General features: G+C 44.3%; 2 protein-coding genes across 2 annotated transcripts in view; one reads left to right on the top strand and one right to left on the bottom strand.

Annotated features, from left to right (window-relative positions):
* Positions 1–845: 845 nt before the first annotated feature.
* Positions 846–6,403, top strand: LOC112072117 (methionine aminopeptidase 2). The gene is made up of 11 exons (XM_024139536.2): positions 846–1,028; positions 2,079–2,180; positions 2,491–2,553; positions 2,882–2,984; positions 3,960–4,121; positions 4,287–4,468; positions 4,622–4,716; positions 4,827–4,923; positions 5,067–5,170; positions 5,656–5,771; positions 5,850–6,403. Exons 1-11 carry the CDS (start codon positions 875–877, stop codon positions 6,100–6,102), a joined length of 1,431 nt encoding a protein of 476 aa, XP_023995304.1. The 5' UTR covers positions 846–874; the 3' UTR covers positions 6,103–6,403.
* Positions 6,404–9,183: 2,780 nt separating this feature from the next.
* LOC112067762 (ubiquitin carboxyl-terminal hydrolase 44) overlaps positions 9,184–15,819 on the bottom strand; it is an 11,483-nt gene continuing 4,847 nt past the window's right edge. The window contains exons 2-5 of the mRNA XM_024139535.2: positions 14,543–14,741; positions 9,992–10,100; positions 9,553–9,794; positions 9,184–9,409 (exon numbers count right to left, since the gene is read on the bottom strand). Coding sequence (XP_023995303.1) covers positions 9,285–9,409; positions 9,553–9,794; positions 9,992–10,100; positions 14,543–14,741 — 675 coding nt within the window. The 3' untranslated portion in view covers positions 9,184–9,284. The remainder of the gene's footprint in view (positions 9,410–9,552; positions 9,795–9,991; positions 10,101–14,542; positions 14,742–15,819) is intronic.

Below are 15,819 nucleotides of genomic sequence, written 5' to 3'. Positions count from 1 at the left end.
CCTAATGAGGCTTCCCCTGGTGTGGAAGTACATGAGGTATTATTAGGGGCAGAGCAAAAATGTCCATCTTCACACTGCAAAAGCCACATTTAGACTGAACAGAGCAGCAGTGTGTGTCTCCAACAACCCAGCTGTCCAATCATTTTAGAATGATGTACTTCCATCCCTCTCTCCCCAAAGAACCACGGAGCAGGCAGGCAAGGCTTCTTGTCTTTATTGAATTAGCCTCTGCATCCTTAAACAACCAGCAGGCATCATGTCAATACGATGAACTGGCTTCCTCTCCTCATGTCCAGAGACTTCAAATTAATGGTGAAACTAAATGGTGGAAGCCTACTGCTTGGGATTTGCTGCTTCCTCATCTGGCTTTCTCAGTTCTCCCAGATCAGGGAAGGAAATGAGCCTAGGGAATGGAGTCGACTATTCTTCAGAGAATTTGGAAACTGGTAGCAATAGAGTTATTGTGTGGTGACTAACGATTATTAAATTGCTCCTGGTGCTGGAATAAGTGAATGGAAATATATTGGCCCTTCTCCAAATCCCTTGTCACCTAGTATTAATGCATGCTGCCATCTAGCGGCCAATATTTTCTTAGTCGTAATAATAAAAAATAAAGGTTATTAAGATGTATAGTACAACATACATGTTGTTATAACACATTAACCAGGTTTGTTGAATCCGGGCTGTTTACTGTGTATGATATTGTGTCTCTGGGGATACATATTTTAGGATAATTGTGATGGTGAGCCATGAATTAATTCCTACAACATTTTGCATTCAGCGAGCACCAGCACGCGCTCAGCTGATTCTGCAAGTTTCTCATTCAGCTTACCCACAAACCACCGCGCTTCCTTTTCCACTAACGCCTGCAATCATGGCTGATGTGGTGCAGGAGAAGGTACCGGAGCTGAAGCTCGAAGAAGAGACGGTCCTGAACGGAGATACAGAAGAGAAAGAGGAGGTAGACCCTTCCGAGGAGACAGCCAAGAAGAAGAAGAAAAAGAAGAAGAAGAAGTCGGCAGGCCCGGGTAAGAGTTACAGACAGGGCAGTTACCGCTGAGACGTGCGTGCCTAGGGAAGAGTGTGCCTTGTGAATCGTGCGCCAGGCCTTATGAAACACGCCTCGCTCTCATAACACACCCGTAGCTCGATAGCTAAGCATGGCGCGAGACTTCTGTCAATCCGACCACGAGGCCGAAATGTCAGTAAACAGACGGAAATAGTAATAGAAACAAACCTAGTAGTTAGTTAGCTGGCTAGACATCTTGCTAGCTTAGACGCAGTTCGTAGTCCCTTGCTGGCAGGTTCCACAAGTCGCTATCAAATTCAAAACCACGTTTTGATGTTTCGTAATGTGTGGTGGAATGCTGTTATGTTATCGTTAGCTTTCTTACATAACGTAAACGCCAGAATACAGTTTGATTCCATAGATTTCGATGATCGAGGTTGTAACTATCACGGACTGATCTGTTTCATGACTTATATATTTAACACTAACTAGTTACACATGATTGACCACAATGATTGTCCCGCTGCCTGCTAGCGAGYTATGAAACGTCAAGATACTGTTTGATTCAGACAGCATGCTCACTGTACCCTGCGTACTTAGTGCTGACAACGTTATCCTCAGCATGTGCTATTTCGAGCAACCCATCTTCTTGTAACAACCTCAACTAGCTACTACTGGTATGAATTATTCTAATGGATGTCAGACAGCTGCCCTTTAAATTGACATACACAACATTTAGCTTGTAGTATGCGTGTTTACATCAGTAAAGCTGGCTTAGCTGCGTGTACTGGCCCCCAAGGTTATAATACTCTCCCCTCTCCTGCCAAGTGGGATACACTTTGCGGAATGGGATCATTGTCCACAGTCCAAAAGGATCACTTCCCCACTGGACAGTACCTTCCCTTGCACGCACATAACACATCTCTCATCCTCCCATCCCTCTGGTCTCCTGGATGCTCTCTGTTGTGTGTGATGGAGCTGTGGTCGCCACTGCCGCCATGTCGGGGTTAGTAAGATGTATAGGATGAACTCACCCATGTGTATCTATCTCTGCAATTTATGACTGCAGCAGCCGGCACCGAGGCTGAGGGCAATGGAGTGGCTGATGTGACACAACAGCTGGAGAAGCAAGCTCTGGAGGACAAAGAGAAAGAAGAAGACGGGGAGGATGGTAAGAGATCGTAACGGTACTCTACCGTAGCCTAGTACTAGGCAGCCCCTGACCCAGAACCACATGGGCCGAGCTCCAACCATGGCTCCTCACACCCTGCTGTGGAGCAGCTGAGCTGGGTTCAGTCCTGTTGTTGTGGCCTGTGAACCAAATCCTAACCACCCTTAACCTTAACCATCCGCATGTCTGACCCTTAAGGACAGCACAGAGATGACCTCACACATGACTACATACACATCTACCAATACATGGCATGCTGTGACATTTGAATATGACTAAATGACTTCACATTCCTCCCTATTTCTCTCAGATGGAGATGAGGGGGAGAACTCGGCAGGCAAAAAGAAGAAGAAGAAGAAAAAGAAGAAAGGACGTGAGTTGGTCTTATTTCATTTGACACTTGAGAGTTATGGCTTTCACTTTGTCTGGTCATGTATAGGGTGCAATGGGAAAGTAGACTATGATCTAGTGATGGATATGACTGGCTGGCTCTCTGCTGTACTGCTGCACTCTGGAGCATAACCATAACCCTGCAGCCATCTGAGTGCCTCCACCCTCAGGTCCTCAGGCTAATGGTCATGTTTGGCTTTTCCCTGAATATTGCTGTGTCACCTCTGGAATTCCAACTCAAACTTTCTAGATAGTTAATGAAATAGTAATGAGCGGTTATGTGACTGTTTGTTTCTTCCTGTCTTTCACAGCCAAAGTTCAGACTGACCCTCCGTCTGTGCCCATCTGTGACTTGTATCCAAGTGGTGTTTTCCCCATCGGTCAGGAATGCGAATACCCCCCATTACAGGATGGGTAAGATTCATACACACAATCTCACAAACACCTACTCTTGGCTTGGTGTGTGGTTTGTACTTGGTTAGTGTAGAAGCGGGGCCCCAGCCTCTTATTTCCCCAGCACTGTGTTATACTAGAGTGGCTGCTCCTCTGATCATCATGCTATACCTGTCCAACCTTCAACACAAACTGGTAGCTACCAGAGAGACTGAGGAGGGAGGTTTGAGTTTGTTCTAAAATAAAACAGTGCTGCCTGGCATACATTAATCTGTCAGTGTGGTTATCAAACAGAAGTGACAGGGTTGTTCTTCACCTTGGATCTCTTCACTAATGTGAAACTCATTGACATAAAGGGCTCTTAAAGATGCGCTATGCAGAAATCACTCCGCCATTTCCTGGTTGCTAAAATTCCAATAGTTTGCCTAATTTCAGTTTGTGACAAAACAAGCAAGTATAGTGTCGAGAATCATTGTACAATCTTATCTGCTGTGAAATATTTATTTTCATAGCCCCAAATATTGTGCTTTCAGCTGCTTGAAGCTGGTATACAAAACTGAAAGTAAATAACAAAACTTAGTGGGAATTATAGAAATATTGCACATAGAACAGATCAACTGCTTCTTAGTCTTGCATTCAATGAGAATGACAGATCTATGGCACACTTTTCCATGTGAATTTGGTCAGGTCGCTGAAAAAGTTACATATTGCAGCTTTAACAACACCCAAAACACTGTTGTCATCCTCAGCATAATTTCAGTTTGGTTTATCCTCTAGCCATGCTTGCATTGATTCCCCCTCAGTCACGGTGCGGGAGTAAGATGTATCCGTGGGCACTAACCTGGTTGATCCTCCAGGGTAGTTGTGCAATGACAAAATGTTTGTGTTTTCTAACTTCATTGCTGATTCCCCTTGTGAATTTCATACACAGTGATGGGAAGAAGTGTGTATGTGTGTGCTGACCGCTAACCTTGTTGCTGATTCCCCTTGGTGCAGGCGTACCGCAGCATGGAGGACCACCAATGAAGAGAAGCGGGTTCTGGACAAGGCCAACGAGGAAGTGTGGAGCGACTTCAGACAGGCTGCTGAGGCCCATAGACAGGTCCGCCAGCACGTCCGCAGCTTCATCAAACCTGGCATGACCATGATCGACATCTGGTGAGCCTTCATCATCACAGCTGAGATGTTGCTTCCTATTCTTTCTATTTGTCAGTCTTTTTCCTTTGCATTTTATCTTTTGCATACGTCCGTTCTTGCGCTTTCGTCCCTTCATTATCAATTTATCCCATCTATCTGTATAACCAATCTCTCTGTGTGTTTCAGTGAGCGGTTGGAGAACTGTTCCAGGAAGTTGATCAAGGAGAATGGTCTGAATGCAGGCCTGGCCTTCCCCACCGGCTGCTCTCTGAACAACTGTGCGGCTCACTACACCCCTAACGCCGGAGACCCCACCGTGCTGCAATACGACGATGTCTGCAAGATCGACTTCGGAACACACATCAACGGTACACCCCTGCCACCGTACACACACGGTTCAGCTGACACACACATCAAAACATACTCGACACATAAACGTATACAAACGCATATCAACACACACACAACTAACCACTCAGACCATGTAGGATACTGTGCTCACTCCCACTGTATGTTTTCAGGTCGGATCATTGACTGTGCCTTCACCGTCACGTTCAACCCAAAGTATGACAAACTGCTGGAGGCCGTGAGAGACGCCACCAATACTGGAATCAAGGTCCGACATCCATTCACACGCCACCCATTCCTGAGGCCGCTTGATATAATTTGAAGTAAGTGTAGTTCAGGTGTTCAGTCTCATCTCAATCATGCTTCATCATTCTGCAGTGTGCTGGAATCGACGTGCGTCTGTGTGACGTTGGAGAGAGAATTCAGGAAGTGATGGAGTCGTACGAGGTGGAGATTGACGGCAAAACATACCAAGGTACTGAGCTACTGTGTATATATATATATATATGTATATATATATATATATATATATATATATATATACACACACACAGTGAATTTGTTGTAATTTATGATCGAAGATAATTCCTCACAAATGTTAATTTGAATAATTTCCAGTGAAGCCAATCCGAAACCTGAACGGCCACTCAATTGGCCAGTACAGGATACATGCCGGCAAGACTGTCCCCATTGTCAAAGGAGGAGAAGCTACCAGGATGGAGGTGTGTATCTGTCTGAGCATTTGAAGAGCAAAGAGGGAGATAGGGAGGCGAGGTTACAAAGGGTTGCTGAGTTAATGGTGTGCTGTGGGAGGGTGACCAAGTATTGATGCTGGGTTAATGGTGTGCTGTGGGAGGGTGACCGAGTAATGTGGCTGAGTTAATGGTGTGCTGTGGGAGGGTGACCGAGTAATGATGCTGAGTTAATGGTGTGCTGCGGGAGGGTGACCGGGTAATGATGCTGAGTTAATGGTGTGCTGTGCGAGGGTGACCGAGTAATGATGCTGAGTTAATGGTGTGCTTAGGAACCGTTCCAGGTCCAATTAGCCAGTAACACAATACCTGCATGCCTGAATTGGTGTTGTCGATGATCAAGGAATTTCTATAACACAGGATTGCCTGCCCCTGTGTATTTGTTTGACTCAGCAGTGTCTTCCTACCCCAATAAGTGTCATTTTTATGACTGATTCCCTCTCTTGCACCACCAGGAAGGAGAGGTGTACGCCATCGAGACTTTTGGCAGCACAGGGAAGGGCGTGGTCCATGATGACATGGAGTGTTCTCATTACATGAAAAACTTTGATGTGGGACACGTCCCAATCAGGTAAGTTGGTTGCCTGTGTGAACACTGGRCTGTGTATTCCACAGAGGTTGTACCCTCTCTCCCCCTTCCTCCCCCCAGACTCCCCCGGGCGAAGCACCTGTTGAACGTGATCAACGAGAACTTTGGCACGCTGGCGTTCTGCCGGCGCTGGCTGGACCGGCTGGGGGAGAGCAAGTACCTGATGGCCCTGAAGAACCTGTGCGACCTGGGCATCGTGGACCCCTACCCCCCGCTCTGCGACACCAAGGGCTCCTACACCGCCCAGTTCGAGCACACCATCCTGCTCAGGCCCACCTGCAAGGAGGTGGTGAGCCGAGGGGACGACTATTGAATACTGAACCCAACCTCATTCAAACCGTACCACAACCCCTCCACCCCAATACAGAGAATAGACACACTGAACCATCTGCCTGCACTTCAACAGAAAAACAGCATCTAAATACAGGACCGACCTTTGGTCTCTTCCCATTTCTCCCACCTTGGCAGAGAGCAGCCAGTAAGGGCTATTAAAAATGCTGCTGTAAGGTACCCCCACAATGCATTTTTACCGCTATTTAAGAGCGAGCATGGAGGGGACTGGCTTACGTTGCAGCGGCTGAATCTTTTTCCCTTTTATTTCGGTGACATTGAACCACAAAGCTTAGTCATTTCCCTCCTTGCTAGAGGGATCTGTGGACACAGTGGTGTCTCACTGCAATCTTCTGAAGCCAGAACAGCCATAGAATCTGAAATAAACTGTTACAGTTTAACTGCTTAGAACACCAAGTAAGAATGTGAAGAAACAAACCTTTCCTTACCAAAATAAGTACCCTCCTCTCCCTCTAAGTATGCATAGGGCCTAGTGTGTCCTAATCAGGAAAAACTCCTGGCCCTTACTGCTATACAGTTCCTGGTTCAGACTGCGGTCTTTCAGCCTGACCCTACAGTCAGGACCTAGTCACTCGATTGCTCGTCGGAACCCTGAAATTGTACAACTTCCCCTTTTGAGTTCTGGGTGGGAATGATGACAACCACGCATCTACAGCTGTATGTTTGGCWTCATGTTACAGGGAGGGGACTCTGCACTCAGCTCCTCCAGTATTTGTTTCTTAGATATTTGTAAAATATCTTGGAAATGGCTGCTGCCACTATATGTACGGAAATGTTTTTGTAAGAACAAAAGTATTGAAATAAAAAATGTTGCTCTCTGTATTGGCTGATGGGGTTGGATATTTTTTTTAAATGTAACCTTTATTTAACTAGGCAAGTCAGTTAAGAACAAATTCTAATTTACAATGGCGGCCAAACCCGGATGACGGGCCAATTGTGCGTCGCCCTGTGGGACTCCGAACCAGGGTGTCTGTAGTAACGCCTCTAGCACTGAGATGCGGTGTCTTAGACCGCTGCACCACTCGGGAGCCCACTGTTCCTTCACAACCTTGCAGGCCTCTAGTAGATTCTATCRGAGAGGAAGAGGCAAAGCAAGAGATTTCACTCTCACAAAAGCATTTCTATGGCTTATTGTGGACTTAAGCTTGTTGCCTGCTTTTTGGGATGACTACCATTGTTAGGGCAGAGACATGAGCGTCTCGTCATTATATACAAATCTCAAGTCTAGTAGGCAGCCTCTTTCCCCATAATCCGCTGAGGCAGCCATTACGTATGCCCTATTTAGAATTAGTCAAGTGAAAGGAGATTGAGGGCTACAGCATGGTATGAACCTTAACTGAATTAAGTGTGGATTTAAAAAAAAAAAAGTACACGTGTTTTCTTAGAAAAATGGAAATATATTCTCATTTGAGGTAATTCTCTAAAAATTGAGGTAAGAATTTGCATAGTATCACTTCCATAAATGTACACACACCCGAGGCAGTATGAGCACAATGCAGACAAACATATCGGACAGAAAAAAGGATGAAGTGGAAATGTGCTTTGAATTCTCCCCAAAAGGTGAATCTAGAGAGATGAACAGCATTTAGGTTGAGCTAGTACCAGCATGGAGATATCTTTCTCACACGCATACAGTTTTGAACACACAAAGGATCTACTTGCATTAGTCTGGCTATTTTATACTTACATTATACAGAGCCAACTATATTGTGTGAACACATATGCTGGTATACACACACACACGAGACAGGTCAGACCTGCTCGTGATTCCAAACAACTAGAGGGGGAAGGAATCAATTACAAAACTATAACAGTCAGTGGCCCTGTTTTTTTTTTTAAAACAACTTTTGTGAAAAATCCTCAATGTCRAGTATACAAAAATACATTCAATATTCTAAATGCTGGCCTGGGTGGGACTGCATTTTACAGTCTCTGCTACAAAGAACTGATACCAAATACACTTCTGGCAAGGGAACTACAAAAATAGATATGTTCTGATAACGAAGGGCACTTTTCTATGACACTTGTTTCTGCGGTAGCCGCATCTACTGTAGGGATACCAACCAAAAGTTAGGAGGCAACAAGCCTAAAAGCACCAGCACCACGAAAGACATCTACATTCTGAAGACAGAGGGCAGCATTCAGCTAAAAACAAACATCCCTTTGGAAACTGGTTATAAAATAGATTTCCCAAAACCAGTCAAAGAATATATCTTGCAAATGTTCTGTAATTGTTTTTGGAGAAGCTGAGAATTTTTAAACGTTTCCCTCGTGCTTTGGCGTGAGGTCAGTAGTTAATTATGAACAATTTCCTGACCGACCAGACTTACTAGAGAGCAATACCAAAGATGGTGGATAAATGAAGATGTCCCACTCAGGCTGTTTACCTTTTCTTTTTTTAAATGTCACTGTTCCGGTCCACTTAAGTGGTGGCTCTCCCATAGGCACCAATGCATTAGCAGCTGGGTCTGGCCTGCTTAGTTCATTGACTGTATATGAACCAGAAAATGGAAGTGAGTGAGGTGTCTCGCTTCCCCTTCCGTCTCTGGCAAAACTAAAAAGGCGTTAAACTCTAAAGACTATTTATGGAGGGAATTACCTACATTATCTACATTCCAGTTGAGAATTTGACATCCCTTAGTCAACTGTCTAAAGTGGCTGTGAGAAACATTTTAGTTGATTCAAATCRTTTAAGAAAAATAAAAACAGCACAGAAGAGCAGAAAGGTTGACACCTGAATAAATCTGAACTACAGATTACACAGTCACACCTGGCCAAAGTCTGTCTACTCCTGTAAAGGCGTGTCTATAATACAACGCACAACTTGGCTGATACTCTTGATAAAATAAACCTATACACTATCAAACACGATTTCCTTTTCTTTTAAAACCCATATAAACAACCTGTACAAGAAATTCACAAAGACAAAAAAAAGGAGTTTGTGTCCTTTGTCTCTCTTAGAAAAATAATGATACAATGAATCATTCCTCCCCCCAGAGGAGATAAAATGCCCACAAAGAAAGAGTGTGAGAGAGGAGGGGTTGAGATGTTTTGGTGGTGGTGGTAATGCTGATGATGACATGTCACTGGACTGCTGAGGTACAAAGGAGGAGGATTTGGGGCGGGGCTCAGTGGGTCCTGGTCCTATAGCGGCCTGTCTTTGTCCTGAGTGAAGCGCTGCGTGTAGAAGAGTATGTAGGCCTGGGCGCGACACACCTCCTCCACAGAACACACGTTCAGCTTAGAGTCATTACAGTGGACCCAGAACCCTGAGAGAGGGAGAAGAGAGAATGGGTATTAGCTGTAGGTAGATTCCATGAAAATGTATCAAGAGAAGGTTGTGTTAATCATCTTTGTATTTGTCATTTTTACATAAAAATGCATTTTGCATGTGAGTGAGAGATGTTCTTACTTCCTTCTTTGTTGTAGCAGTAGGCAGTGTAGTGGCCAGAGCCGAAGCCCTTCCCATGATGCATCACCACAGCGGACAGTTCGTACAGGAAGTGTTTGGGGCTTGGGGAGCCGGCGGGGGCAGGACTGGAGCATGGCGAGCCCTTGGGGGAGGGGTCTCTGCAGCAGTATGGCTCCATGTTGAGGAGCTGGTCAAAGCTGACGTGGACCCCAATCTTCTCCCTGTGGTTTCTCCCAGACCACCTGACGACCAATCACAAGCACAGAACACTCAACGAACACGTCAACAGATCAAATCACCAAATAAGACAGCTAGAGTGTTTCAAATGCATGGTTGTGTTATGATTCTTGAGCAATTGCTATGTGCTCAATGGTTACCTGCAGTGTTTGAGGTGCATGGGTGTGTTAAGGTCATCGTGTGGTCATAATGCGGTCAGTACCTGAAGCGTTTGAGGTGCAGGCGCAGGACCTGAGGCAGTTTGTGAACCATCAGCTGTTTCTGAGCTTCAGTCAGGATGACAGGCTTGGAGGAGAACCTCCGCCGCTTACCTAGAGACAAGAGTGAGCATTAACTCCATCTGTAAAACTCAACTGCACAACTAAGAGGGACACCTCAGACAGGGCCAGAGTAGTTGAGAGTATGGAAATCCCGCTCATCGCTCATGGAGTGAAGCCAGTGCCTTAACCCTCCTTGAAAGAGATAATATGCCAGGCCTATATTGTAAATAGAAATGAACGAAAATGTAACAAAAATTTAAACCCCATAAGTCTTATAGCCCTGTCAATCCGGGCAAGGGTGGGTGTTTCTAACACTGGTCACCCCGGGCGTCACGGGCTCATTTAGCTATTGATTTGGAATTTGAACACACGTTGAACTAAAACAAAAATAAATTATAATATTTATGGAAAAATATTTTTGATCTGTACTTCTATTAGCCCATACAAAACACAATGAATAACATTGACTACATGGAACAGATACAGTGGGGAGAACAAGTATTGTGATACACTGCCGATTTTGCAGGTTTTCCTACTTTACAAAGCATGTAGAGGTCTGTAATTTTTATCATAGGTACACTTCAACTGTGAGAGACGGAATCTAAAACAAAAATCCAGAAAATCACATTTGTATGATTTAAGTAATTCATTTGCCATTTTATTGCATGAACATAAGTATTTGATCACCTACCAACCAGTAAGAATTCCGGCTCTCACAGACCTGTTAGTTTTTATTTAGAAGCCCTCCTGGTCTTCCACTCATTACCTTGTATTAACTGCACCTGTATAAAAGACACCTGTACACACACTCATTCAAACAGACTCCAACCTCTCCATAATGGGACAGACCAGAAGAGCTGTGTAAGGAACATAGGATAAAATTGTAGACCTGCACAAGGCTGGGATGTGGCTACAGGACAATAGGCAAGCAGCCTTGGTGAGAAGGCAAAACATGTTGGCGCAATTATTAGAAAATATTGAAGAAGTTCAAGATGACGGTCAATCAACCTCGGTCTGGGGCTCCATGCAAGATCTCACCTCGTGGGTCGTGGGGCTCAATGATCATGAGGAAGGTGAGGGATCAAGCCCAGAATACACGGCAGGCCTGGTCAATGACCTGAAGAGAGCTGGGACCACAGTCTCAAAGAAAACCATTAGTAACACACTACGCCGTCATGGATTAAAATCCTGCAGCGCACGCAAGGTCCCCCTGCTCAAGCCAGCGCATGTCCAGGCCGTCTGAAGTTTGCCAATGACCATCTGGTGATCCAGAGGAGAATGGGAGAAGGTCATGTGGTCTGATGAGACAAAAACAGAGCTTTTGGTTCTAAACTCCACTCGCCGTTTTGGAGGAAGAAGAGGATGAAGCAAACCCCAAGAACACCATCCCAACCGTGAAGCATGGAGGTGGAAACATCATTCTTTGGGATGCTTTTCTGCAAAGGGGACAGGACGACTGCACCGTATTGAGGGAGGATGGAATGGGCCTTGTATCGCGAGATCTTGGCCAACACCTCCTTCCCTCAGTAAGAGCATTGAAGATTGGGTTCGTGGCTGGTCTTCCAGCATGACAACGACCCGAAACACACAGCCAGGCAACTAAGGAGTGGCTCCGTAAGAAAAGCATCTCAGGTCCTGGAGTGGCCTAGCCAGTCTCCAGACCTGAACCCAATAGAAAATCTTTGGAGTGAGCTGAAAGTCTGTATTGCCCAGCGATAGCCCCGAAAACTGAAGGATCTGGAGAAGGTCTGTATGGAGGAGTGGGCCAAAATCCCTGCTGCAGTGTGTGCAAACCTGGTCAAGAACTACAGGAAACGTATGATCTCTGTAATTGCAAACAAAGGTTTCTGTACCAAATATTAAGTACTGCTTTTCTGATGTATCAAATACTYATGTCATGCAATAAAATGCAAATTAATTACTTAAAAATCATACAATGTGATTTTCTGGATTTTTGTTTTAGATTCCGTCTCTCACAGTTGAAGTGTACCTATGATAAAAATTTGACCTGTACATGCTTTGTAAGTAGGAAAACCTGCAAAATCAGCAGTATATAAAATATCAAAAGGAAATTTGTTCTGAAGTGTATGTCCTATATCTGAGAGATATAAGAAAGATCAGGAAACGTTAGTTATTATATTATATTTTTTATATTATATTTTTTTAACCCCTTATTTTTGGCACTAAACAGTCTAAACCCTTTCTAAGCTGGGGTGGGGGGGGGTTCTACTAAGCTATATGGAATTGTTTTAAGTGTCATACCAAGGATAATTTTGGAATTTTAAGTATCAAAACAATAGCCTTACTACTATTAGCCCGTACAAACGCAATGAATAACAGATTCACTACATGGAACAGATAGATTTTTKGGGGAGGGGGGAAACTAAAGGAAGTTTGTTCTGAAATGTCTGTCCTATATCTGAGAGATAAGAAAGATCAGCAAACATATATATATATATATATATTTTTTTTTTTACATGTATTTAACACCAATCTCAACGTCAATAGTGAAGAAGTGACTCTGGGATGCTGGCCTTCTAGGCAGAGTTGCAAAGAAAAAGCCATATCTCAGACTGGCCAATAAAAAGAAAAGATTAAGATGGGCAAAAGAACACAGCCTAGAAGGCTAGCTTCCCAGAAGCTTCTTCACTGTTGACGTTGAGACTGGTGTTTTGCGGGTACTATTTAATGAAGCTGCCAGTTGAGGACTTGTGAGGCGTCTTTCTCAAACTAGACACTCTAATGTACTTGTCCTCTTGCTCAGTTGTGCACCAGGTCCTCACACTCCTCTTTCTATTCTGGTTAGGGCCAGTTTGTGCTGTTCTGTGACGGGAGTAGTACACAGCATTGTATGAGATCTTCAGTTTCTTTGCAATTTCTCGCATGGAATAGCCTGCATTTCTCAGAACAAGAATAGACTGACAAGTTTCAGAAGAAAGGTCTTTGTTTCTGGCCATTTTGAGCCTGTAATCGAACCCACAAATGGTAATGCTCCAGATACTCAACTAGTCTAAAGGCCAGTTTTATTGCTTCTTTAAATCAGAACAACAGTTTTCAGCTGTGCTAACATAATTGCAAAAGGGTTTTCTAATGATCAATTAGCCTTTTAAAATGATAAACTTGGATTAGCTAACAACGTGCCATTGGAACACAGGACTGTTGGTTGCTGATAATGGGCCTCTGTACGCCTATGTAGATATTCMATTTTTTCCCCAGCTACAATAGTCATTTACAACATTAACAATGTCTACACAGTATTTCCGATCAATTTTATGTTATTTTAATGGACCAAAAATGTGCTTTTCTTTCAAAAACAAGGACATTTCTAAGTGACCCCAAACTTTTGAACGGTAGTGTACTTCCATTCATTTTTCCATCTGGTACCGGGGGACCTTCAGACGAGTCTTGAAAGGCCTGTGGACGTCTTAGAGCAAATCAACCGACTTGTTCGTGAGAGTCTCACCTTCGCACAGAAGAGTCATATTAGTGTGTAGCCCAAACTGTTTGGATGCTACAGACAGAAGTTGGCAGATCGGCTGTACCAACTTCAGACAAGTCCCAAGCCGTTTGTGGGGGTCGTAGAGCAAAACGGAGAACACCATCATGTTCGTGAGAGGGGTCATAATATTTTGTAGGCCAAACCGTTCACACGCTACAGACGATTTGTGTGAAGACCAATTAATGGTGAGAAACACCGCTCTAGCTGTCACCTTTCACCGCAGATGCGGAAATGCGACATAGGCAGATGCAGTGGATGGATTTTTACAAGGATTTTTGTATTATGCTAATTAKATTTCCACGGGGCATGGATAGAGACCTTAGGGGGTTTAAGAGATCTGATTTTTGGTTTATAATGACACACTCAGCTAGCTACCAACCCCGTTCCTTTCTGTTAGCATGTGCACCTACTAATTACACCATCATGCTTTCGGGATACCTGTCTTTTCAGATTCCACAGTGATTCTTTAGWTGTGGACCCCAAACATCACTGCACTCCCCCTCTTGCTCTTGGTCCTCCTCATCTTTGTAAGGCACCTTGATTTTTCACCTGTGTGTTATATCAGTTCCTTTCTGAAAATATTTAGCATACTAGATAACAGTAACTAAAGCAAGGGGCTAAAGCAAACTACAAATGCATGCTGGTCCGGGCATGCCCTAAGCTTGTGAAGTGAGCGCTACTGGAGCAAAATTGGAGTGGGCGAGAAGGCCGACGCTCCAGTCTTTGGGAAACTCGCGGCACGCTCCAGTCAAATTTAGCACGCTCTGCTCCAGCTCCGCTCACATGCTCTGGACAGGGCTGTGTGAATGTGAATAGTCCATCTAACTATAGCACTGGATGGTAGTTTGACATGCAGAGACAGAATTATTTTTTTAAATCGAGAAAATGAACTGCTTTGGCAAAATTATTGTACCTCTAACAATCATACCATTGAATGAATGTGTTTGTGTGTGCTCACTGTGTACATTTTTGTATGTGTGCCTCTGTCACTCACTGTTGCACTGGTCGCAGGCGTAGATGTTTCCCTCCAGGGCTTCGGTCTCCGTGAACTTGGCCAGCATCTCCGTCAGCTGGCACGAGACCTGCGCTGCGCTCTCCCGGCTGTTGCTGTGGTAACGCTCAGGGAACTCCAGCGATAGGTCCCAGAAGGGTTCCACCGTGTTGGAGCGGTGGTCACATGCAAGACACGTCACCTGATGGAGGGGGAAGAGAAGAGAGAGAAAGAGGTGGGGCAGAGAGAGAGGGAGAAAGAGAGAGTTGGGGGGGGCGAAAGAGTGAGAAATTGAGGATGAAAGAGAGTTGTGTGAAGGCAAGCCAAGGGCAGCTGAGCTAACTAACGCAATAGCACACACAGGAACTGGATTGTCTGAGATACACAGCTTTAGAAACACTGCCCCCCCACTCACACACACACCCTTGTTAGGAAAGAGCAGGTGTGGGTGTATGCTCAGAGAACTCAAGACACTCCTCTCTTTCACACACCGAAGCAGAAAGTACACACGTTCAGTCACACTCACGCACTCTCTTACGGGTAAATCGATTTGAATTCAATCACTTTTAGAGAGCATCCCTTTTGATTTAAAAACAAACCTTTCCATACACGTTTGGCCATGGAAGAAGTGGTCTGAAATAGATTTTTGGACCTGAAAACATTCAGGAGATAAAAGGTGTTCAAAGTTTTGCATACCCCACCCTACAGGGTGAGACATCCATGTCTTTATCACTGGGAAAGATAAATGGTTGAGTTTTATATAATTTAAAATGCTTACAAACAGGGTCGTGAAACTATTTTATAATTTCTTTAAAAATATACACTACCATTCAAAAGTTTGGGGTCATGTAGAAATTCCCTTGTTTTTGAAAGAAAAGCACATATTTTGTCCATTAAAATAACCTCAAATTGATCAGAAATACAGTGTAGACATTGTTAATGTTGTAAATGACCTTGAAGGCCAGCATCCCCGATTCGCCTCTTCACTGTTGACGTTGAGTGGTGTTGTGTGGGTACTATTTAATGAAGCTGCCAGTTGACTTGTGAGGCGTCTATTTCTTAAACTAGACATTCTAATGTACTTTTCATCTTGCTCAGTTGTGCACCGGGGCCTCCCACTCCTCTTTCTATTCTGGTTAGAGCCAGTTTGCGCTGTTCTGTGAAGGGAGTAGTACACCTTACTGTACGAGATCTTCAGTTTCTTGTCAATTTCTCACATGGAATAGCCTTCATTTCTCAGAACAAGAACAGACTGACGAGTTTCAGAAGAAAGTCTTTGT

Source organism: Salvelinus sp. IW2-2015, unplaced genomic scaffold, assembly GCF_002910315.2.
Source record: "Salvelinus sp. IW2-2015 unplaced genomic scaffold, ASM291031v2 Un_scaffold1827, whole genome shotgun sequence".
Lineage (NCBI taxonomy): Eukaryota > Metazoa > Chordata > Actinopteri > Salmoniformes > Salmonidae > Salvelinus > Salvelinus sp. IW2-2015.
The sequence above is the reverse complement of the archived record's forward strand: the minus strand, read 5'-3'. Positions and strand labels throughout refer to the sequence as shown.